At 37.9% G+C, this 26,792-nt stretch overlaps 1 protein-coding gene across 2 annotated transcripts in view; it reads left to right on the plus strand.

The window, feature by feature from the left end:
- Positions 1–5,923: 5,923 nt before the first annotated feature.
- Positions 5,924–26,792, plus strand: part of LOC139945217 (anosmin-1-like) — a 47,497-nt gene continuing 26,628 nt past the window's right edge. For both annotated transcript variants that reach the window (XM_071942523.1, XM_071942524.1), the window contains exons 1-2: positions 5,924–6,209; positions 24,046–24,117. In XM_071942523.1, coding sequence (XP_071798624.1) covers positions 5,985–6,209; positions 24,046–24,117 — 297 coding nt within the window. In that variant the 5' untranslated portion in view covers positions 5,924–5,984. The remainder of the gene's footprint in view (positions 6,210–24,045; positions 24,118–26,792) is intronic.

The following is a 26,792-nucleotide window of genomic DNA, read 5'->3' on the forward strand; positions in this document are numbered from 1 at the left end:
AAAGATAACTGTTTTTATAAAATGGGTAGAAAGATGTTGTAAATGATCCACACAAACATGCCTCGAAATTGCACGGTTTTCCTTTTACCTCGTCGACAAACACCGTGTTAGTTCGCGACGTAAAACCATGCAATTTTGAGTGATACATGTGGGGATCATTATATTCTACTTTTAAAACATCTTTCTAACCATATGCATTTCATAACAAACGGTTTCAAACGCTTTTCATAGACCAACTCGTCCGATCCAAGGCAACGTGTTCCTTTAAGCTTTAAAAATGTTAAATTCGGTTATCGAGGTCTTAAAATAAAATATAAAAAATGGACGAAGTAGTAATTAATTTCTTACAACTGTTTATTAAGATTCGAATTACGCAAAAAAAGAAAAAAGTTGCATTATAAACTGTGAGCATGCAGGCTAGGTCTGTTTCTAAGCAATCTCCCCTGTTGTGTTCACTTATTTTTGTCTTAAAGTACTCTTAAATTTAATGTTTGGTCGCAGCATAAAATCAAGGAAAATCTATTGCAAAAGAGGTAGAAAATTTGAACTTTTGCCTTTCGCTTACACACCCAAACTGCTGGTCAGAAATGTCTTAAGCCACAAGAGGGCGCTACATCATGCTCTTCTTTTGGCTGTCGCTAATCAGACATGACAAGATCCAAGACGTTGAAACTTTGGCCGTCTACCTCCATGTTATAACCAATCAAGCGATTACGGCTGCGGCTATATTAGCCACAGCCATGACAACGTTGACGACCAATCTATCACCAACTAAGTATCATATAACGGTCGTCGTTTGGTGGTGTTTCTAATCCCCCGATGATTATTGATTGACGCCTTGCAAAGTGAACGACCGTTCAATGCTCTGCAACAAAACAAAATTGTAGGTCTATTGGAATTTTAGAGACAGAAGGACCACCCTGATTGCTTCCAAAACGTGTGTTTGTTTAGTTTATGTTGAACGGTTTGTTTTGGCAAAGTATTCCTTTGGTTTTTGGTACCATTCGATTGTTTTAATGCTATACAATACAGCCACAGCTGGTCCTTGTTCTTTGATAAACTAACATGTGAAAACTTAATATCAAAAGGAGTGCGTTTTGGGGATATCGCCGATGATGATCTGGAGCGACTGGAAGGACAATCTGTTACTGGAATACACAATCTGAGCAACGTTTCATACAAAACATTTTTTTAAAGGTTTAAATGCTTTTGATTTGCTCATCTCTACAAAGCCGCATTCCTTTGGAATTGTTTCTTAAAATGTAATGTCAGCTGCAGCGCTTCTATAGCAAGTGAGGTTTTATAGCCATTAATTTTTTGGAGTAGGCCTAAGTACCGAGAAACTTTTTGAGGGATGCTAAAAATAAGTTGCTGGCTTCAATTCGAGACGGGAGATAATGTTTTTAGCTCAACGAGCTAAACGAAATGAAACAAGAAAATGTATCAATTTTGCTATATGAACCCAATTATCTCGGAACTTTTTTTTCCTGTGAATTATAATGCCGAAAATGGACCAACTTTATAAAGTTTTTTTTTTTTGCATTAGGTTGTACGGATACCATAATGAGAACGGCCGTGTCCGAATTGTCTTTACAGCTATAGGTTGCCGCGTCAGATGCGTTGATAGACGTCCGTAGCACAGTCGATAGCCACATCACACCATCTGTGATATGTCTCGCGCGTATTCAAACTTTGACCCATGAACTTGTCTCTTTCGTCCACGAATGGAAACCAACGTATAGGCCTACGTGAGACCATGGAGCTATGGTCCCCAAAATGTTCCAAGAGAGACTTGCACGGTCTTACTATTCATTGACAAGATGATCATCCGTGGGTAAACCAAAAATAGACATGATCATCCTTTTCATAGAAAATGATATAATCACACCATAGAGTTAGGACAGATCTGTCCTTTATCACACTAGCGGAAGGGCCAAAGAATTTCCCAACGATCAGCCCTCTGTAAGATGAGATAAGCTGCTTTAAAAAAAAACTTTCTCCTGTCTTAGTTATTGATTATTATGTCACCCATGACTTATGGAAATCCACCACTCATTTTCGGGCTCCACCGGCACCATATTGATCCGTATAAGTTGTGTAAGAAGTAGGGCCTAACAGTGCATTGAGATTGGCGGGACCATGTGGGACGGATCTATTCTTATAGGGATTACAAGTTGTGGAACACACGGAATAATCAAGGGAGGGCGCAACAGTTTCAAACGCCCGACGACTATTTAAAGACAGTGGCCACTATTGGTAATTGTCAAAATCCAGTCTTCTCACTTGGTGTATCTCAACATGTACATAAAATAACAAACCTGTGAAAATTTGAGCTCGATTGGTCGTCGAAGTTGCGAGATAATAATGAAAGAAAAAAACACCCTTGTCACATGAAGTTATGTACTTTCAGATGCTCGATTTCGAGACCTAAAGTTCTAAACTTGAGGTCTCGAAACCAAATTCGTGGAAAATTACTTCTTTCTCGAAAACTACATCACTTCAGAGGGAGCCGTTTATCACAAGGTTTTATACTATCAACATCTCCCTATTACTAGTTACCAATTAAGATTTTATGCAAATAATTATTTTGAGTAATTACCAATAGTGTCCACTGCCTTTAATAACTTTTATTCTGCTGCCTAATGACGGGTGTCGTGAAGGACGAAGTGACTCTACATTAAACATCAAAGGCTTCATCAAATTATTTATTGACTGTGAGCAATGAAAATTGCAATAAAAATTAAATTGAAAGCAAAGTTTGACCAATCTACTTTTGCCTCAAACCACTACAATGACGTACGGCTTGTTCAGTATCTCGTTTGTTCCATTCATCAATTTCTTTTGTAAATCCTTTTTTGTCTCCTCAACCTCCATTAGGTATACCCAAGGCTATAAGCAGGAAATGGATTGAATTCAACCATTTTATTTAATTATGAAGTATTAAATAGGGCACAAGGTCAAATCTATAGTTGTGTTACACCACACTTAAAGTTTATCTATCTATTGGAAAAACTATATTAATTTACAAGTCTCATATACCTCACGTTGAACTTGTGTATATTATTCAATTTTCTTAGGTTTGCAAACTTGTTCAGAGCGAAATTTAAAAACAACATAATCGATAGAGTCCCCAAGACAGTGGGGGAAAATTAATTTTCAAGTCTCTATACCTCACGTTGAAATTGTGTATTCAAGTTTCTTAGGTTTGTAAACTTGTTCAGAGCGAAATTCAAAATATAACATAAACGCGAGCGTCCCCAAGACAGTGGGGAAATTAATTTCCAAGTCTATATACCTCACGTATTAAATTTTCCTTTTTGTTTGTAAACTTGTTCAGAGCGAAATTTGAAAAATAACATGATCAGGCATTATACAAACCAAGTCGGCTGTACTACAGGCTACAGAAAGGAGAATTTTAATTGCATCAGGCAGATGGTCAAATTCAGTGCCATTTTTCTTTGGAATCATCAAAATTCAGTGATGAATTAAAGGCAGTGGACACTATTGGTAATTGTCAAAGACTAGTCTTCTCACAAAATAACAAACCTGTGAAAATTTGAGCGCGATCGGAAAAAGTATCCTTGTCATACGAAGTTGTGTGCTTTCAGATGCTTGATTTCGAAACCTCAAGTTCTAAACTTGAGGTCTCGAAATCAAATTCGTGGAAAATTACTTATTTCTCGAAAACTACGTCACTTCTACATTACTCGTAATCAAGAACGGTTTTATGCGAATAATTATTTTGAGTAATTACCAGTAGTGTCCACTGCCTTTAAACAATCTGATACAAACAATACCAAATATTGAAAAAGGTAAATGTGACGCAATCAAACTTGTTTGGATTTTGTACGAGATGGAAGCCCTTGAAAATGGTTATCCGATGGTGTAACAAAAATTCAGATTGAGCATTTTTAATAGTCTGTGGTTGAGCTTTATTTGTGATTGTCTCCTCGGGTCGTCAGCCCTGTGCACAAAAATCCCATTGGGAGGCTGTTGAGCACTGTTCAGAGAGTCTGTGCAAACAAATTAACTGCATTTTACACCGTTCCAACTCGTAGTAATTACATTGTTTCAATTTCCAGAAGTTGAAAATAAGTTGATCGAGACTACCTCTTTATATTGGGGATGGGTATTCGTAGGAAAAACTATTTATGCGAAATTTAGAGGGCGTTTCCGATCATGCAAACTCCAAATTGTAGTGGGGATTCCAAGGCCGTATATCCGAAGTGTCCTCTACAGCTATTATACGGCTACGACTGTTGCCAAGTGTGTTGCTAAGGACGTCCTATACCCCCAATGCATGATGACGCAGATATCTAGCCGTAGCCATAGGTAGTAGCCGGTGTCCAAGGGAATTCTGTCCGCTGGAGATTCTGTCACCATACGGGAAATTAGAGTGGGCTTGAGGAGGAGGTTTCAAAAGAGGGCGCTATTAAAAAAAGTTTGTACACAGTTTACCATGGGCGGACCGAATCTCCGGGGGGGGGGGGGGAATCTCCTGCCACACCGGACTGCTGCCTATATATTCTATTCCTCTTGGGCGTCCAAGGACTCAGAACGCTCCCTCTACGATAAGATCTCTAAACGAGGTCATTCATAACATGGCAAAGCCATCCCAGAGGGTCGAAGCTTAGTCAATGTAATGGATTATTGGATTATATGACCCGTTCTCCTCTCTCCCCTGAAATGCAATGTTCCATACATTATCTCCTGCAGAGTTTTAGCGAACAGTTTATTCTGGTATTCAACTGTTTTAATTAGCGATTAACTGTTAAACCCAGGTAATAAATGAAACCCATTCCATTAACCAGGATTTATTTAGCGAGATCATTCACAAGAATTCTCTCCAATGATTACTTTAATGGAGCCACATAAAAGGACGGAGAACGATGGAGCTATAATATAGCTTTAATTTACCACACAAGATATTTTTTCCAGTGTTCTTTTGTTGGTAAAGTTTTGTTTCATTCCGCGTTTTAATTTTTTTTTTACAGAACCACCATAGTGCCTGCTGAACGGTCTACCGTTTTAGGTGTTTTTTCTTATGTTAAATCTATCAATATCAAAAAGCTGAAAATGGGCAGTAACAACTTCAAACTTTGGTCCAGTATCGTTTTTAAACAAATTCTTTCTTTCTTTCGTTAACATACACACAATTCTCAACCACCATAGTGCCTGCTGAACGGTCTACCGTTTTAGGTGTTTTTTCTTTTGGTAAACATACCAATCTCAAAAAGCTGAAATGGGCAGTAACAACTTCAAACTTTGGTCCTGTATCGTTTTTAAACAAAATTCTTTCTTTCTTTCCTTAACATACACACGATTCTCCGGGGGGCATCCAGTCGTCTTCCTTTGCCGCGCTGGTTTATTAGAAAGATCGGATCAAAAACCAGAACAGTGCCTAGATCCCCTTTCGCCAAAAATGAGGGTCGAGAAATAAAGGGGACTGCGAAATCCCGATGGTCTTACAGCTTATGGATTTGCAACAAGCTTTGCATGTGAAAGGAGGTATTTAGCGGGCCCTCTGTTGTACACTGCTCCTAGCGGGCCAGGATTATTGCACAAGCTATTCAATCAAGAACTGACCAATCAGGGTAGAGCCGAAGCAATTGGGGGATTGTCCATTATTACACGGGGTGCTAAATACTATGATATTATTTTACCAATAAATATTGGTTTTATACAATTATTTACCCCAAATTTAGAGCTATTTCTTGACAAAATATTAACAAGTAATGCCTTTAGGTACCCTTGAGTAGGAAAAGATTTTTTAGGCGATACAGAAGTACAGTTTAATTCCTGAAATATGTGTCCCTCATAAAGGCTCCCCTTCGTAATAATGGTGAAATCTTTTCCCAGCATGAGAGCACAGTACCCATCGTTTATCGACAAAACGACTTGTACATGCATTGCATGTATTTGGAAAGTGTGTGTAGCTTTTCAGCCACGAAAACGTATACGGGCCATTGGATTTGTGTTATTCTATGCTCTGCACACAGCAATGTGAATGGGAAGATCGACGATTTTGGGGACAAACCCCTGTAAATATCATGAATTTCTGTAGATTTTTTAGTGTCCAAAAGAGGAAAATGTCAAGATTGAAGTGGTTAGCAGTGCTGGGAGTTCTTCTTGGGACAATACGAATTACACATGGTAGTATTTTGGAGGCCCAATGTCGGGCGAGATGTTACAGTTCTACATCTTTACACGTGAGTAACAACCTTATTTTGTGCAGTGAATATTTTGTATGGTTGGTCCACAAATCTCCATTGCATGACCATTTCGCTTCGGCATATACTGTAGTTTTCGCCGTTTTGTGTTTATATCACTTCTGTATTATGACTGTTACTTTTATGTTTATTCAGTAAGAAATAAATGTGGGAATGTAGGTTTTTCTTGCAAAGGAGAAAAGTGTCCTCCGTTCGTTCTAAAATTTACCGTATTCATTTACACTAGGCCTACAGCAGACGACATGATATTTGCATGCCGAGTCTCAAACAAAATGGCTCACTTTGAAGTTCGATACTTTGTGTTTAGACGTCCTGCATGCTATTACTTGAAATATACCCACATTTTGCTATTTATTTTGATCATGTGACATTTTGTCATTTTTACCTCAATATTAATTGCATTTGCAATAGTGTTTTATCCTTGTTGACGTTTTATTTGTATACTATTTTAGTGGAAAGCACCTTGGATTTAATTCCTTGGATTTTACCTAAATTGGTTTTCTGGATTTTCTGAAAGATGATTAGTGTTTACATTTTATAATGCTTTCCTCTTCGTTTTATTTCATATCTCTTTTTAATTTTTTTATTTTGTGGGTGGTAAAAATACAACCTTTAACATAGATAGGGCCCCATTTAGTGTTATCAGTAACATAACAGTGGTAAGATTTCGTCACAAATCAGATCCAAGATTGTCAGAAAAAGGCTAATTACAAACCCACATCATGTACCGGAAGATGGAATGCCACTAAATATACCTGTTCCCTTTGTAAAAGTTTATCCATGATGATGATGATATCATAGAGGGTGAAGTTGCACCCTTTAGTATCGAATCGACCCAACTTAAGTTGAGGTGTCAGTAACGGTAACAAGTATTTCAGTGAAGCTAGCCCACCTTGTTGGGCTGATGGCTCTCTTTTAACATCGTCTTATTTTAGTCGAAGAACGATGTTCAAAATCGCAGACCACAAGTATAGTTGGGCCGATATCACAAAGAGCTAAGATTGATCTTAAAACTGCAAATCAATTGTAGCTGCTTAGTAAACTGTGATGTCACAACATAAATCACTATGGTAATACTGACATTTTGTCTTGTGATTTGCTTTGTGAAATCGGCCACTGGTCCATAGTTTATTGCTCCATGAGCGTTATGAGCTGACTGACCCTTGAGAAAGAACCCATGGTGGTGGGACTTTGAGTTTGGTATGCAAGCATTTGATGCCTTGGGGGCCACACCAATATCAAATTTCCTTTACTACTATAATGATAATCTTGGATGTACTCCAGGTTCTGTGCAGGGGGGCTGTGTCCTCCTCAATGTTCTGTTCCTCTTCTACAACAAGAATACAGATCATGTGCCCCATTTGAGAATCTTGTAAATGTTCTACTGTACATTGTAATAGTTCATTTGTCTGTCATCCACATCCAAATGTCTCAGAGTCATGAGTGATAGGTTTTAGGAGATAGACTGATTTTACTGGCTACATTATGTAGTTTCTTTTGGGTAGTTTGATGCCTTCACAAAACTGTTCGATAAGAATGTTTTGGGTGGCTGATGAATATCGGTCGGACACCTCAATTTTAAAGATAATTTTTTTATTTATTTGATACATGTAGCGCTGATTTGATTTCAATCATCATTTTTGGGTTAAAACCAAACATTGCTCTTGTGTGTTCCTGTTATCCATTGCCCGCCACTGAACTGCCCCTTTTGAGCTTGGATGTTATCTATTGCCCGCCACTGTTTCATGCTAACTGCCCCTTTTTAGCTTGGATGTTATCTATTGCCCGCCACTGTTTCATGCTAACTGCCACTTTTCAGCTTGGATGTTATCCATTTTCCGCGACTGTTTCATGCTAACTGCGGCTATTCAGCTTGGATGTTATTCATAGCCCGCCACTGTTTCATGCTTTAACTGCCCTTTTTTAGCTTGGATGTTATCCATTACCCGCCACTGTTTCATGCTAACCCAGCCTTTTCAGCGAGGATGTTATTCCTCTGCCCGCCACTGTTTCATGCTAACTTTTCAGCTTGGATATTATCCAATGCCGCCACTGTTTCATGCTAACTGCACCTAGATGCAGCTTTTGTTGGGGATTTACGTGTCACAGCAATTTCAGGGAGGTCATTCGAATTTCAAGCGTCCTTGTGTCCCTGTGTTCCTCAGTCTCTCCCAAATATCCCTTATCCATGATCTATTACAGCATTTTTTAAAGTAAGTATTACAAAAACCCTCACCGTTGGGAGATAAGACGCTGAGGATTTGGTGGTTAAATTCTTCCCAAGACCCATCCATTTTAATCTCTTAATACCAAATCCTTTTCAGAGATTATCATGCTGGATGGATTAGTATCCACTTGGTAGGGATTTGTTCCATAAGAGGGATTTGGATGACACCGCAATTTTTTTAGAAACGAGAGTAATTATCACAGATGTAATTTTCAGGGATTTTGTTGACGACTGGTAGATTTAAATTTGTCAAGGAGGGAACGGTTTATTGTAAGCTGGCAAATCTTTTCAAAGCCAAACACAACTAGCAATAAATGACAAAATGATTCATTTTTATATTGTAGATCAATGTATGAAGATACTTTGAACACTTTCTATAATTACAATGTATGTTTAGTGTTGCATCATGGTTCTGCATGTTAAAGAAAATCTGTTTGGGACAGTTACTGGTATGCAGCAATACCCAGGCCTAATGCTTTGCGCTGAGGCCTTTTCTCCTTGGTAAAGGGCATCTCTATGAGTAAATTAAAAAAAATCCAGTAAAAAACCTTTCTGGGGGTACCATGGGCCCAAGGCAATGATCAGGGGCAACAGATACTGGATGCAATTGACTGCCATACTGGATGCAATCGACTGCCTCCGTAGCCTCCATAACATCAGGCCTGAGTCTTACATGAAAACATTGCTAAACTTTTCATTTAGTCATATAGGTACACACTAAACAGCTGCTACACACAGCTTGGTTAAATCTTATCAACGTTCGTTTGAAGCATAAAATGCGTGCCCCCCAAAAATATACTGGGACCATAATTCGCAATAACGAATTGGTTATGGCTAGAGTTCGGTTATATTGGGTCAAAGAATGGAATAAATTTGTGCTTCTGACTTATTCCCACAAAAATGTACAGCTTCTGAAGGTGTGCGTGCAGCATGAACATACAATAAGGATTAACATGCACACAAATACAATAAATCCCCTAAAGTGTATTATTTGTCTGGTATAAAAGAGTCAACTTTTCTGAAGAAAAAAAATGTTCAAAAACTTCTTTCAGACACAAAAGACAATTCATTCCATGTTACTTACGTTTCATTTTTTACATACATAAAACTTGAATAAATTCCCCTTTCATGAACATTGTATTTTGAACTTATGAGATAAGCTGTGCGAAGTGCATTGACTACTTCAGGGACATTCCATATTTCCTGCCACTACATAGGAAGTGTGTCGCAATCCTTTGCTAATCAATGGGCCATCCATAATTTGTAAATACCATGGTGGCTCAGACGGGCACAGTGGCGCTTAGCGTGGCGTGTCTCTGCATGCCAAAATATCGCTCTACCAATACACCATCGGTCACTTCATAATAGACAAGTCAACGTGTACACAATAGAACAGTCTGAACATAATGCTTTAAAAAAAATCCATATCTCTGTATCGCTATGGCTGATCACACTGCCTCCCCCTCAAACCCTTATATTGAAGCATGCTAAGAATTCCAGTGCATGTGTGTGCGGTAGAGCCTTTATTTAGATCTGACCTCAATCAGACTGTGGTATTATCTGTGAATGGTTAGAGAAAAGAATAATGCCATCGTTGAAAATTTGAAAACTATAAAACTGCTTGACTTCAGGTAAAGTACGATAAGGATGGACTATGGAAAGGAAAAAAACAGACCAAGTTAATTTGATCAAGTTGTTCCTTGGTCAACTGTTTTTTTGAGATATGGAAGCGTTGAATTTGATGTGTGTACAAAAAATGTTTAGTTTTAGTTTTTGTAAAAAACAAAACATACCACTGTGCAGCAAAAGCGTGAATGGTTTCTGACAGATTTGTTTTTAGTAGTACAGCCATCATAATTGATAAAATATCTGCCAAATTTTCAATTGTCTTAACAAAACGGTAGGGGCCTACATGTAGGATGATTTTTAAAATAATACACAAATTAAAATGTTTGTATTATTTTTTGGGTAGAAGTCACCAATTCAGATAAGAGTAAAAAGGCTATCGATGCTAGCATTGAGATTCATCGTCCACTACAAATAAACTTTCCCCATCTGATTGTTGTCACTAAAACTGGTTGATATTCTCACCCATTTATCTTTTTACTTGACTGCCATACTTCTTTTTCTAAAGTTTTGTGGCATGAATTTTGATGCACAGATAAATTGCCTTTTTTAGTTCAGGTTTTTTACCGTACAATTAAATTTGAAAACCTTTAGAAATACTTGTAAAAAAAAAATCATTGTAATGGAATTTGTGGTGATAAAAGATTGCTGCTCAGAAAGGTCATGGGATAGATAATGAGTTTGCATGGGTCAAGTCTCCATGTTTTGTACAGGGTTTCCCCTGAACTTTTTCTGTGTCATGGAAAGCTGTAGTTACAATATAGCTTGTCCTTTCATTAGTCCTGAAAAACAACCTTGTTGCACAAATTTGTGTGCTTAGTCAAGATGCTAAGTAAAAGGCTTTAGGCCTGCAGTCATTCAATATTTTAGTGAGAAGTTAAGGCACTGGACACTATTGGTAATTGTCAAAGACCAGGTCTTGTCACTTGGTGTATTTCAGCATATTATGCACACAAAATAACAAACCAGTGAAAATTTGAACTCAATTGGTCGTCTAAGTTGCGAGATAATTATTATGGAAGAAAGTCACATGAAGTTGTGTGCTTTCAGATGCTTGATTTCGGGACCTCAAAATCTAATTACGAGGTCTCGAAATCTAGTTCAAATATGTTAGTGGAAAATGACTTCTTTCTCGAAAACTATGTTACTTCAGAGGGAGCCATTTTTACAATGTTTTATACTATCAACACCTCTTCGTTGCTTGTTACCAAGTAAGTTTCTAATGCTAACAATTATTTTGAGTAATTGCTAATAGTGTCCAGTGCCTCTAAATGGAGCTATTTCTCACAATCTCAAAGTTTTCTACCATCAACAGCTCTTCATTGCTCGTAACTAAGTAAATTTCTCTGGTCAGAAACTGTCTTTCCCTATCCTCTCTTTTTCTCAGTTGTGAGTGATGGCATTTTGGCAAGGTCAAGAATCTCATTATTTACAGCTGTTTCTCAGTGCCTCCTCACTTAATTGACTGATGTTATGTGTGCATTGAAGTTACTTTCCCAGGGTATGTCACTGATTGTAAGGGTACACAAGTACTGTATGTGGCTGTAACATAATAAGTTGATGTTCTTTTTATTAGAACGGACATACACATTCTTTACAAATCTGAAATTGGATTGAGGGGTTTCTTTATGTTTTGATAGTACAGGTTATTGAGAGTTGCCATTACAATTTTGATGGAGAACTTATGGTCACAAGATTTGAAAGGTTTTCCAAAGAATGTTGAGGTAGTCATTGAGATTGATATGAGGTTTTTGTTTCCTGTTGCAAAGTTTTGAATGGGGGAATTTCTTGGTATAAAAAAGGAAAAACAATACAATTAATTAACATCTTTTGGAAGGAGTTTGTCCCCCTTATTCAAGTTGAATATCTTTTAAATGTCCTTGATGAGACATTTTCACGAATAAGTCATTTGTTCATTCCACATGATGGTAGACTTAATATTGTATCAGGCCCTGAAAATTCACCATTGAGACTGAGGGCAAGGCCATTTTCATTTTGCAAAGTGCACTTCAATTAGAAAACCTTAAGTCAATGGGAAACTGTAAATTGAAGGGACACCAAGACCAAGGCAACAGAAACAATTGTCCTCCATGTAATTCCAAGCCTGCTGTATTCAGCAAAGACGACAATTTCTTGTCAAAATTAAAATGCTCAATTATGCATTTACCATGCTAGTAAAGGTATGCATGGTACACAAATTACCTTTCATTCAGAAAGATTCATCAACGCTGAAAAGATTTCCAAACGAATTTTGATTGGCTGACTCCAGTTGTCAGGGGTTACTCGCCGTCAACAGCCACCGAGGGGGATATTCCTAATAAATAATGTACACACGATGTATATTGATTGTGGGCTGAGACCGTCGCAGCATCGTTCATAGGTTGCACCACTGGTTCCTGTGGAATGTGTCTTCAAAGTTCCTCATTGATTTTTGTACGTTTTGTTCTTGATTGGAATACATGAATGGGAGGAAAGAAGCTCTTGTTGCAGACAGGAAGTGGCATTAGTAGGCAAGCCAAGAATGGAAAATCAATGGGATGAAGTCTTAACAGTCTTCATCAGGGATCAGTATTGTCTGTTCTGGAATTCTGCTTGTTCTTTTAGTTTCGCTCATTTTTATTGTCTTTGGGACTTTCTGTTTGCCCTGACCCTTCTTGTGCTATTGAACTGATGAGTTTGGAATGTGGGTGTAGGCGTGAAACTTTGAAATGTATTATTGCTGATAATTTATTATTTATTTTGCTACTAATCTTTCTATTTGTAAAATTATGTAAATATATAAAATAGAGAGCACTGAAGCTCCCAGGCCTAAAGAAGCGTGAGAAGAACAGAAGAATAATAAATAAGTTTTTAAAGGAGGGAAAATCAAATATCAGGTGGGAACTAAAAAACTGTTCCCAAACAAGGGCTCGACCAAAAGGCGGTGGGGATGACCATAAAGAAAGGACCAAATTGAAGCTTTACACTGCAGAAAGTTTAAAGACTGGTTCAGAGTTTTGTTGAAATGGAATTATCTTATGCTTAGCATTTGTTGAAATTGTTCTCAGGGACATCTGCGTCATCATTTATACAAAGTGTTATCGTAATCTAAGTATTCAACTTGTTTTAGTTTATCTACTATGTAAAATACAGAAGGCCTTAACAGATGGCAGTACTGTTTTTATTACCATTTAAACTGATAACAGTGACTGGTATTTCAGATAAGGAGTCAAGTTTTAACAGCTGGCTCGAAAGGTGAAGTTGTGTTTTTGTTGTGATATGAGGATGGAAGAACTGCTGGTTTAATGTCAATAACTGACGTACATGGTATGTAACTTGGTGATAAAATGCCTTTTGCATTTCAGTGAAAGCACAGATAATGGGATAAAAGGCATGCTATGTTATTTTAAAGAAGTTGTTACTAAAACACGTTTTTAAAATTGTTAAAGTTAAGGCATTGTGAACTAAAAATTTATCGCACGGCCACAACCCTGCTGGTTTTAAACAGCAGTTTAAGAACTCATCGCTACCCTTTTATTCCCTTATTTGATGGTCGAGTTAAATGTTAGATGGAAGTTGTATTAAGATAGCTTCTTGAATGTAAGAGCCATTTTGAATCATTGATTCACACCAATGACGCATCCAAGTCCACCTTGTGGTAACTTTCTCACCAGGACGGACTCTTTTGACAATGCACCCCTCTATACAACACTCAAATTCATTATACAAGATGCTAACAATACCCACCACGCATGTAGTAGGAAATTCCTAAATCCTTTACTTCAAATGCAAACAGGACCAATGACCACTCAAGGGGCTTCAATGGTCCCACAAAGCATGCAAAGTTCACACATAGGCCAGGTAGAGGCCCCCTCTCATTTGCGTATCAATAGCATCATAATACCCCCCCCCCCCAAACTAGTGAGTACAAAATTGTAATGGTTTAGTCTCTGAGAACGTTGTAGATGACTAAAGGAACGTAGCTGCATGTATATGAAGCACTGAGGTTTTGTTGCACCCTTCTTGAATTGATATTACCCACTCCATTTTAACGGAGCCCATCACTAATTGTGGGTCTTAGCGACCTGTATGTATAGGTGAGACCAGACTTTCATGAGCACCATCAATGTTACTGGTCGTTATTGAGATGGTCATTAACGGTCAGCCAAATTGCCTGCGAGTAGAGTGGGCTGGAAACGTGCAGAAAGGATGGGGTAATTTTGGATCATCAACAAACTCAGGCTCAGTGTTTTCATAGGTTTGGTCCGAAGTGGACTGGATCGGATTGTTGCACTGGTCATTTGAAGCATGGTGCAAGAAAGAACAGAAAACCTTTACTACGAATGTATGACATAATGCATGTAAACTATGAGCACCAAATGTGAAGATTTAATTTGATAAAGTCCATGTAAAACACAACTTAGGATTGTTAATGTATTGAGGTTGTTGCATGTTTGATGTTTTTCAGTTTTCAGTCTTTGAATCATTGATCACTACAGCCAGTGAAATGATGCGTTTAAACAATGCATTCGTGGTTAAACAATGCATTCTGGTTCTTAATGTTCACGTGGCGCACATTTTAAAAACAGCAGATCAAACGCATGGTTTTCCAATATTATCGTTTTCAGTCAGTGACTACACATTTAGTCAATGTTTCATACAGCAAACAATTTTCAACACAAGCCAGCGAGTCAGTTGGAGAGATTTTTGACTGACCCTCAGCAATTAAGACCAGTAGGCCTAGTCAGTCCATAGTCAGACCAGAACATGTCAACTGGCTTTTAAAATATTAAGTTTGATTATAAGTGCACTGTGGAAGTTTTCAATCATCAATTTGGTTAATGTATTTGTACCACAGTGTGCCAGTTGTCAGGGTGAATCTCTGCATTTGTTTTGAAGGATCTTAAAGGAACACGTTGCCTTAGATAGGACGAGTTGGTCAAAACAAAAGCGTTTGTAACCGTTTTTTTATAAAATGCATATGGTTGGAAAGATGTTTTAAAAGTAGAATGCAATGATCCACACAAGTTTGCCTCGAAATTGCGTGGTTTTCCTTCTACTGTGCGAACTAACATGGTCGGACATTTATGGGAGTCAAAATTTTGACCGCCATAAATGGCCGACGTGTTAGTCGACGAGGTAAAAGGAAAACCACGCAATTTCGAGGCATGTTTGTGTGGATCATTGTATTCTACTTTTACAACATCTTTCTACCCATATGCATTTTATAAAAAACGGTTACAAACGCTTTTCAAAGACCAACTCGACCGATCCAAGGCAACGTGTTCCTTTAAGTAGGGATGGGATGTACTGGTAGTGATGGTCTCCTGCCAATCAATCATGAGATTCATTTTCAACACACAGTAGCTCTCGTTTGTTACTTTCTAAAACTCTGTACCGTCACACATAGTGTTGCTTTTGTCTCACACTCGATCCACCACAAGACTGTACCAGTAAATAGTTTAAACAGCATGTTGTTGTTTCCATACTATTTAAATTTATTTATGATTTAACAAATTTACACAATGATAATTAATACTAGTCTGGGTTTAGATTCATATGTATTTTGTCTCTTTTTTGTTTGTTTTTACCTTGTGACAATTTGTTGTATTTTGGTTTTGTAAAATATTATAGTGGCTTTGTGCATGAAGGTCACAGTGCCAAAAATAGTATAGGAAATGAATGTGTTACATTATACTTCACTTCATTGGGCAATTATTTTGGAAAGTATTACAATGCAATCTTCTAATAAATGTGATACAGTGTGTTGTTCTTTGCCACTCTCCGTTTGTGTGCATAAGTATCAAAATGTAGATTCAGAAATTAAATACAAAATCAAAATTCTTTGTTTTTAAAGGGAAGGTACACGTTTGGTAATCACTCAAAGCAAATATTAACTTAAAATTTGACTTGGTAACGAACATTGGAGAGCTGTTGATACATGTAGTATAAAACATTGTGGGAAGTGGCTCCCTCTGAAGTAATGTAGTTTTTGAGAAAGAGGTACTAAAATAATAAAAGCCAGAAGTCTTTTATTCCTATCTGAAAGCCACACATTGGTCCAACAAGGGTGTTTTTTCTTTCATCATTTTCTTGCAACTTCGATGACCGATTGAGCCCAAATTTTCACAGGCTTGTTATTTTATGCACATGATGGGATACACCAAGTGAGAAGACTGGTATTTGACAATTACCAATAGTGTACCTTCCCTTTAATGCATTGAGGAGTACTTTTCTTGGAATGTAGGCCTACATGTATTTCTGGTAGAAATTCCATGTAGGTAGGCCTACATTGTGGCACAATGGCCAAGCTCTGTTTATCTTGGTACAAGGGAAGCCATGGGAGGGGTAGTTACTCTCAGTTTTCCTACAGATAATCTGAAACCCATATATTTGGATTAGATTTACTCTGTGAACATGTGTGTAAAATATTTTGAAAGTTTGAACTAAGATCAATGATTTCAGAATGATTATGCAATACAACTTGGGGGGGGGGGCATGTCTGTAAAAGTCCCCTTTTTGTGTAGGGTAGCCTTACTAACGGATTTAGTTTTAGGCAATTATTGAACTTTCTTTGAAAATGGCATGTTTGTAATGGTGTTAACTGAGAAAGTACTATGGTCAGAGAGTATTAAAAGTGTAAAAGATAACTTTATCAAGAAAAGAGGTCAAAAATCATTGTGTTTCATCTTTAATAAGAGCATTATTTTATAATGCTCTTTGTCCCTAGGTTTTCCCCTTTTTTCAATATTATCAAATTTGTGTAACACCAGATTTATTTCTGTCTTCTGCCAGTTAACATTAACAATTTTGTGAAAGTAAAAACTAGCCTAGTGCAGCTCTCAGTCAGTTACAGAATCAAACTACAGTCAGGCCTAGAAGTTCGCTTGACTCCGCGAGAATCAAAATGGATTCTCGCTGAAGAATTTCGCGAGAATCCAAGATTCTCCTAAATTTCGGGGAAGGATTCTCGCATATTTTTGGGGAGAATTTCTGTTTTATTGCATATATTTTTACATGAATATTTGCTACATGAAGTGTTTTGAAAATAAAGTAATTATGAGAAGACATAACAGGGGTTTCTCTTAACTTTTTGTTTCAATCGCGTGTATTGAATACACCAAATTTTGTAACGTGTAAAAAAAAAAAAAAAAAAAAAATTGTGTAATAGGTGAAGTCCTTAGAATTGCGTTTTTGGACGATTTTATCTCTTAATTCATGCCCTAAATCATCCGTTTTCCATCAAAAATAATTCTATGAATTCGAGAGTTGAGGATCGGTTGTTTTGAACATGTCTTGAACTCCGTTTGTAACGAAATCATTGAGAATCAACGATCGGTCACTGAGAAATAATTCAATGAACTTTGCCCCGCAATAACGCCTTCTGTCGGCAAAAGTTGTTCGTGTTATTAGAATTTCTCCAAGGCTGTTCTTGTGCACAATCTGCAGGCGTAATGCACAGCGTGCAGCATTTCTTTACTCCGTTGGTGAACGTGTACTGCACTGAATTCTAGTCAAGAATATCGTGAATATGGAACTACCAACTGCCGTCAACGGCCAATCACAGCGTGCAGATAGACTGAACTTTGGTCGACCGTGTGTGTGTGTGTAGCGATGGGATACTCGGCACCATGTAGTTTGTGCATCGTGTTTTTCCACGTGTATAAAAGCAGATTAATTCCGTGAGCTTACTATCCAGGGAGACTATTGGTCCAAAACGGGATCTTTTGCGCTATCAACCAATCCGCGGACAGGATAAAACAAAATATACTGGGGTTCGTTTTGGGGCTGGAACCAATAACTGTTCCGGTCCTTGGCTTGTGTTTACCAACGACTTAAATTCAACCGAACTACATCGTGTATTACAGGCAGGGAGTGCGTGGTGTGTGACGAACAATGACGGCCGTTTAGGGTTAAGGATCAGACGACGACTCGACTCGACAGCGACGTGAATGTTTTTAAAAACTAACTTTATGTCGGTTAAACGGAACTAAAAATATAAAACTAGAGGTTCTTAGTACAAATATATTCATGTTGACCCAAATGTAAAGCCGAGAAAGTGATTTCCCCCTTCTAAATGCTGGCAATTTCACGCGAATCTACTCAGATTCGCGGCGTATTCGCCGGGCGCGAATCTTCGCGCGAATCGATTCGCGGATTCGCGTCGGATTTCTAGGCCTGACAGTTGGATTTTGAAAAATAAGGCCTAGTAACTTAAAACCCCCTAGTATCCTGAATTGAAAGTCGGCGAAAGTGTCTATAAATGAGTACTTCCCTAATTTGGACGTACTGAATAACATGAGATCCACACTGCAGTTAAGCTGTTTAATTGCTTTGGTATATCGTTGTGATCTCATTGTGGTTGATCAAATTTCTTTTTAGAGTCCTTGGGTACAACTCTGTTGAATGGCACAAGTGGTTTGAATTGCTGGTAGTGGATATTGTATTTCATCTGTATCATTTACATAAAAATATGTCACATTCGTTTAAACATTCATTTCCTTTAAATTGCAAAAAAATTGAAATACAAGAGATCAAATAACCCTGTCAAGCCTCTTAAAGCTTGTGGGCCTGTGGCTCCACTAGTATGCCTTTGATGCTCTGGGAATGTTCCCATAAAGCATTGATAATTTCTGATGGGAGTGCTTTTTTACAGGAGGAAATTGTTTATCCCCCTACTTGATAAAATTAAGTACCTTTCTTGTATTTATAAGTATGGCTAACTTAGGACATCATGATATTCTGGCAGAAGCTCAGTTTCGCCCAATGCACTCTCAAACACTCCCATAAAAATGGTTTTAACAGATTTACAGTATGAATGGGCGCGTTCAATTGGGTTACAGTTTCTTCTCCATCACAAACGTCATTGTCAGGAATGGAAACATTTCCACAAAAAACCTGTTATGGGTAGGGACAATAGGATCATAACCCATGACTGGCCAGGCTTTCATTGTGCCTTGCTGGAATCGGTTACAAGCGCTACGCCCAATATTATACCATGCTTAGCTGCTTGCCGACAAAAACGGGACTGGTGACTTGCAATTTCGATGCAGAAAACTCAGCATTGTGACAGTGTAATAATTTAAACTGCCTCTAGGCAACTCGTACATAACCATGACTTTTGTGGCCACATGCAGCGTTTATTCTTTACAATTGGTTTGAGAAGGCCAGAGTTAAGAAAAACCCTTTCAAGAATGTACAATTTCTACTCCATTTAGGTTTGTTTCATAATGCTAAAATATTTTGAATTTTGTAAAACAAATTAAAGACAAATATTTAGCTGGATGACGGTGATCTTGTAACCAACGCTTGCTTATAATCCATGCTGTCAAATATAAAAATCAATATCAAAATTAAATCAAGTATTTGAATAATATCAATAACTGACAGACCTCACCATTTACTGTATTTGAAACTGGAACGTTTCAGTATTCATTTGTCCAAATGTGCTTTTTATATTACAATCAAAACTCATAAACCAAAGAAGCGGAACATACCTTATGTAGTCATTAGGCCTAATATTTCCACTTCAGAGCATCTTTCCATTGCGTTCCCAATGTCTGATTTTTATCCTAGATCTCTTTTCAACAAGCCTACCTTGTCAAGCATGTCTTTGGGAATACAATCACTCCTTCCCCTCTTTGTTCATAAGCGTTTACCACAAGCAAATTCTAGATTTTAATGATAAAAACAGATTTCCTGCCCTTTGGGAAAATAAGGTTAATATGGATGACTGGTTTGAGTTTTTTATGTTAGAAAGGCTGTTTTGTTTGTAATTGTGTTGATGATTTTGTTGACGTTCACAGTCAGTAAAAAGTTTAAAACTTTTGTAAAAAGATACAAATAACAAAATTTGCTGAAAAGAATAACATAAATCCCAGGGTATTTGTAAAAATAAATGAGATGCTTGGCAAGGATCCACCCCAGCCAACCACCTACACCACCCCCACAAAAAAACACTATTTTTTATTTTCCTGAAAGGTATATGTATGGGAATTTTCAATGTATGAGAATGTATCAAAGTTAAACACCCTGTTTTTAAGGGTCATGTTTTTAGCCAAGAAGCTGGCCAGGAGGTTCTGAGCCATTTGTGCCCCCCATGTGATATTTATCGCGATGTCTTCGGGTCCAAACAGAGTCAGATCCTTGTGACAAAATCTCCACAAACTCCGTCAGATCATGGTCAGATCAAATTCTCCCTCAACACCTTTCATTCCACAGCATCTGGTGCAATCAAAAAATGCCACCTGGATTTTCTTTACCCGCAATTTTTTTCGCACGGTGTTCCTCACTTTTTCGCCGTGAGAAAGAAAGGAAAGAAGAAAAAAAAAAACCTCAATTCTTTTTTTCTGCTTAACCCCAGTGCAAGTTCAAGATATTTTCAGAGGAGTGAAGAGCTGGCGGCATTGAACAGTAAAGCTGTAACACTAGCTTTTAAGCCCTAATGCCTCAGAGCGAAGTCCTGGGCCAGGGTAGCTAACACACACACCCAGCGCACTGATTGAAAGCGCCAACACCGGGGATTATTGTTCCTCTCCTATAAAAGGGCCAAGCTGCACACGAGGGGTACCTTTCCTTTTCAGGGGTCGGGGTAGCTCTCACAGGTTATACCTTTTTTTTCTTCTGTCGATAAAAAAGCCACAGGCAAAACTAGAGTTTGCACTCCCTTTTTGATTCTCTGCTGGGCCCTTTTTTCCTTTTCTTTTCTCATGCAGTTTTATCCAAGGGAATTTTTTTCGTTTTTAATTTTCTATTCATCACTCACAGTTTTTTTTATGTATGCCAGGAAGAGAAGGTGACAGGCTTGCATGCAGAGACCTGAAGGACGGTTGAATTTCCGCGACTGGTCTTTTTGTTGGCTTTGAAATTCACACTTGTAGTCACACAGGAAGGTTTGCTTTTGTGTCGAGGAGAATAGGGGCTTTATAAATCTAATGGAATAATTTATTCAGTGGCTGCAGCCTGGGTTTTCTCTCGACTGAATATTTTAGGGTTTGAATTAGAAAATGTCTGCACTCATACATCAAGCTGAAAAGCGATTTTGTACATTTCTCGACACCCCATTAATTACATGTACATGTATTGCGGCAATGCAGGCTGGTAACAATCGGACCATTTTGAGAAATACTGCTCACAGCTAAAAAGAAAAATTACGGTGGCGACCATGTTAGCTAAAAGTTCTCATGGGAAAAAACAAGCAAGCTCATTAGAGCATGGGAATTTGTAAACCACATTATTTTTTTTATTTTTAAGGATTTTTAAAGAAGAGTTCAGTATTTGTCTGTAAATTGTAGTTTTAGAGTGAGGAAAATATCACCATTTAACGACCCAAAGTGTGTGAAAAATTATTGGTCTACTCTTACAAATGTTCAGTTTAAAACCATTTTAATTTTTTTATTTGGCTGGTTGAACCTTTCTCTATGGTGTAACTTAGGAAGTTGACTTGAATTTAGTGACATGAATATTTATAAACAAGAGTGAATATTTTTATGGCATACGCAATATTTGTTTAGTTGTTTTTTCTCCATTTAAATTACCATTTACCTTGTGGCTTGAAAACTTTTAATAGGGTGATAAAGCTTTTTATTTTTTTGGGGGATGTGGTTAGAAAAGTGCATTTACTTTTGACTTCTTACGATGTTTATCTACATTAGTAAAAGATGTGAATATTTGGGAGAATATTTTATGGTTATTTTTGTGTCCCACTTTAAAGGCAGTGGACACTATTGGTAATTACTCAAAATAATTATTTGCACAAAACCTTTTGTTGGTGACGAGTAATGGGGAGGGGTTGATGGTATAAAACATTGTGAGAAATGGCTCCCCCTGAAATGCCATAGTTTTAGAGAAAGAAGTAATTTTCCACGAATTTGATTTCAAGACCTCAGATTTAGAACTTGAGGTCTCGAAATCAACCATCTAAACGCACACAACTTCGTGTGACAATGGTTATTTTTCTTTCATTATTATCTCGCAACTTCGATGACCAATTGAGCTCAAATTTTCAGAGGTTTGTTATTTTATGCATGTGTTGAGATACACCATCTGTGAAGGCTAGTCTTTGACAATTACCAATAGTGTCCACTGCCTTTAATTGATATAATATTTTATTCAGTGATTATTCTCAGAATAAGAACCCTCGAACAGGGTGAAGGCGTCAATTCCCAGGGTGATTTGAAATTGTAAAAACTTTAAATGTTACATAAGGTTTTGAATACTTCCTGATCGTGTTTTTTTTTCTTCTCTTTTTTTTTTGAAATTAGCCCGTTAGTATTAACCTACATTCACTTTAAACAGAGCTACATGGAATTGAGACCCATCATAGCTGACACTGTCTCAGCCTTGCACAGAGAGAACTTAGGAGCGGATTTACAAAACTAAATCTCTAGGAATGTGCTACTCCAGTTAATAACTTTACCACAAGCTCTTTCAATGGCGTTCCCTTCCCGTCTTTCTCTCCTTTTGACTATGCTGACAAATTTTTAAGCAGCTTTGCAGTATTCCTAATACCCATCCATCCACCGTTGTTAAGATTAATACTTTACACAGCTTAGCCGGGGATCTTTTTCAGAGGGGAACATGGGGTTTCTTCAAGATGAATAGGTTGGTTTTGTGACTGGTAGGGCTTGGGTCCAGCGTAGGTTTTGTCTAGAATTCCTCCTGCTCTCTCCTTGGACAGAAACTAAAATCCAAAGCCGTCTTTTGTTCTCCTAGTAGGATTGGATAGTGTGATAACCTCGCTGTTTAGATGTTAGTTTTTTTTTTCTTCTTGGTCTTTCTTCAAGGAAAACCATGGTGTTTGGAAGTTTGCAGAATCTCTAAAGGTGTTTGGAGGTTCTTTTTTTTATAAATGATACTGAGGTGTCAAGCTCCTCATGAGCTACCTCAAGCAACGAGGTGTTCTTTAGCTCTTCCTTTTATGAAATGAATTGTACATGTTGTCTGAACTCAAACCTAGCAATTGGGTTTCAATCTTATTTAAAGCGCCCCCCCTCCAATTACCTCTGTGTAAACCATTTTTGTGTTCCCCCCCATGAAAAGGGCGGATTCCTTCCCCTTCCCCTTCGCCCCTGAAAAAGGGGGGCACAGAAGAATCATTTTGTATGCTCAAATAATGGCCTAATGACATCAAATCCCATTTGTTTCAAAACTTGAACTGCATGCAGTGTGGTTGTTGTGGACAATTTCCTTCCTCCGTGCACTATGCATGGTTTGTTTGACCATGGTTTGTCCATAATGGTTTGACTGTCCATTTATCAAAATGAAGCCAATTTAGTGGATGGATTTTCTAATGGGTTCTGCAAGTTAGGCATAGTAGGAGGAAAGGGGGCTAGTGTCCACCTTTGGATTGAGTGACAATTTATTATCAACCCATGTGATATATGCACAAAACTTCACTTCATTTGAACATAATTGCTTGGAGCACCACCCACTGTTCAGTCCTTGGGCAAGGCAGAGACCACCCCGGATAGGTCTATGATTTGACCATTCCTCAATGATTGACCCATGGACCAAACCACAGGAACCAAACCTCTCTGATCATCTTATCCCTGGACAAACCATGGACAAACCATCCCTGGACCCTGGAATTTCGACCACCAACACAGCATGGCAGCTGATATTGGTCAAGCTGACCAGCTGGGTTTTGGTCAAATTTTTTCCTCAGTCCATTCCCAGAAAACTGCATCTGGGCACTCCCCCCTAAACCTGGTTAGAAATTGCTCAGCTTCTCCAGTCATGCCCCAATAAACGAATCTAAATTTGTTTAGATTCATGAAGCTTTCCGAAGGACAGTACCCATCTGGGGGGTTAACGTAACAAAATTAAGGGGAACTCCCTGAGAAAAAAATTGGTAAAGGGATTGGTTCCTCAAGATGTTGCCGACACAAAAAGCAGGACATGCAATGATCTGAGAAAAATTGTCAACTTCATTCAAACTTGAACAAATGTATTAACATGACATTTTTGTGTTCTCTTCTGCAGGTTTCAACGACGGAAGAATCAAGGGGGGAGTCGTATAGATTATTATGTTTAAATTCAACAAATTGTTCATCGGTAAGTATTCAGTTTTGTCCTGCAAACAACTTTTTTTTCTTTTAACGAGTTTTAATCATCATGGCCCAATCACCAAGTGTTCAGAAATGTTCTGCTAAGCAAATAATTATAAGCAAGATACCAGTCATAAATGGCACTGTGACCTTGTTCTGATAAAGATTTAGCCTTTAATCAAGGCGCACGCGGCGGCGGTACCCCCAGCAACTCATTTGTCTAATTAGTTATTCATAGATATATAAATAACTGATTAGACAAATGGGTTGCTAAAGGCGCTCGCGCTGGGCTTTTTTCATGCGTGATATCTGGGGTGCATATGTGCACCTTCTGTGTGTTGCCCTCAGCACGTGACTTTTAAATGCACCATTGAGTGTGTGTGGGTCATGGGGCGTGCATGCGGCGTGTGATCTATGGTATTGCGTCTTCTTATTGGCAAACAACTCATCACGCTCATGCATTATGCATTACATTTCTCCCACCAAAATCTGTGGCAAAAAGTCAAGAAAAGCATTTATAAGGCCCCAACACGAGTTGCTAAAGGTGCTTCGCAGCTAGCGCCTTCGCCGTTGGCGCTGGTCTTTTTTCATGCGTGATATCTGGGGTCGTGACGCGTGCGCCTTGACTAAAGGCTAGTAAAGATTGTGCTGTTCAGCAGAAAATGTTCATCGTAAATGGAATTGTGGCTGGTAACCTGTTTCTGCTAAGCAAATTTTTTATGAAATTTAGTTCAGTTTGAACTGTACATGTAAGTAGCGATTTGCTTACTGAGTGCAGATTTTTAGAAAAATTCAACAAGTTTTTCAACTCCTTTTTGTATTGTGTTTTTATTGTTTTTGGTTGGGCCACATCAGTGCAGGAATGAAATGTTGTAGACAAGTTCAAAATACATGTATTCGATGCCCCGTGATGTAGTTCAGGGGAGTCCAAAGTCTGGATGACAGTGGCTGTCAATCTTACTCCATTTTGTCTTGACATTAAGTAGACAATATCTTTGTGGTTAAGTCGTTTAACCGTGAATTGACCCAGGTTTAGGAAGTCCAGCCTTGTATGCTCTGCAAAAAATAACACCACAAACCGCAGATTTGTTATTTCATTTTTACAAGTGACTGGACTGATTATATCACAAACAAAAAGTTGAATGTGAACGCGGACTGGTGTATTCCTAATGGCTTCCTCCAATACATGACACAGTGGAAAGGTTTGGGGTGCACATGTTTATCAAAAGGCATGCACAGTTCTGTCAATTTAGGATCAGTTGAGGTAGTTTGTTGCCTGGCACCTTGTCAATTAAGGGCCTGCCTGCTACCTTTGGCTAAATCACTCAAATTATTCTTCACTAACTGTTGGAAAGTTGCACCAAACATGCTGAGTTAAAGTTCTTGTACTAGTTCAGGTTAACGTAAATTCTCAATGTATTGGTTATTATTTCTACGTAAAAATTTAAAATGCTCGGATTAATTTTGGTTTTCCTGTTTGGTAAAAACAGTAAAATTTGTGACCCTAAAGACTAACTGGAATCAATGATGGATTCATAATTCGGGGAACATTTAACAAACTCATAAATCTTTAACAATTTTACCCTAGGTTTGCTTGTTTTTTTTTACAGATTCATTTGAAATGTAATGTATAATAACTGTCTCAGCAGAGACAGAGTAGTTTAGTGTGACGTCGCAAAATTCAGTGGGATTCTGAAGAATGATCATTGTCAACATATCTTGGAAATTTTGGGGTTTGAAACTTTGAATGCCTGTTAACCTGTTAAAACAAAATCTACACCACTGGGCAAAATTTCATTTCCAGAGTACATTTGTTTACATGGTGTTCCCCCAAATCTTAGGTTCTAGAGTGCCTTGGGAGGTTAAAGTACATAAAGTCAAAATCAGCAACATCACATATAGATGCATGCTTTCACATGAAGCTGGCAATACAAACCGACTTCTTGTCCGTGACGAACCCAAAACCATTAACCTTTAACATGACCAATCAGTGATCTCTGATCTCGGCATCATCACCATCCTTCATCTGGCCCCTCCTTGCAATAACATACAGTAATCCCCTCAAACTGTCTGCCGCACTTTGTAAACTCTTCACCCTCTCTCTGTAAACAGAATACCGAGAGACCTTTCTTGAAGAGTTGATTCCAGTTAATCTAGTCGGTTCAGTTTGTTTTTATGTTGAAAATTCGCTGACCGTGCTGGACGCAAAAACTTCATTACTTATCTTCTTTCAAGGAAAGTTTGAATACAATTGTGTTTGAAACTCACTGAGAAGGTGAAAATTCCACCTGATATGAATTCCTTTCATGTTCACCAAAGTTATCAATATAAATTAGAAAAACCTTGTGTTTTTTGTTACTTATTTTATTTCATCAAAATAAAAATCCTTTTGCTATATTATTTAGTGCAAAACAACATTTCCCACAGTAGGCCTGATAGAAATCAACTGAAGAATGCCCCTTAACAAGCTTGTCATGACGACAAAAGAATGTTCATTGACAAAACACGACTCCATAATGCTGTGTCAAAACATGGCCAAATGGTAAAGCGTTTAACAAAAAAAAGTATGCTTTCAACTTTAGAAAATGGGAAAAGACTTAAAGAAATTTTGAGTTTATTAAGTTAAGAAATTCATTGTACTTGAAACCATTATGGTTAAGAAAACATCCTTGGATGTTTAAG

The sequence above is a fragment of the Asterias amurensis genome, chromosome 12, assembly GCF_032118995.1.
Source record: "Asterias amurensis chromosome 12, ASM3211899v1".
Lineage (NCBI taxonomy): Eukaryota > Metazoa > Echinodermata > Asteroidea > Forcipulatida > Asteriidae > Asterias > Asterias amurensis.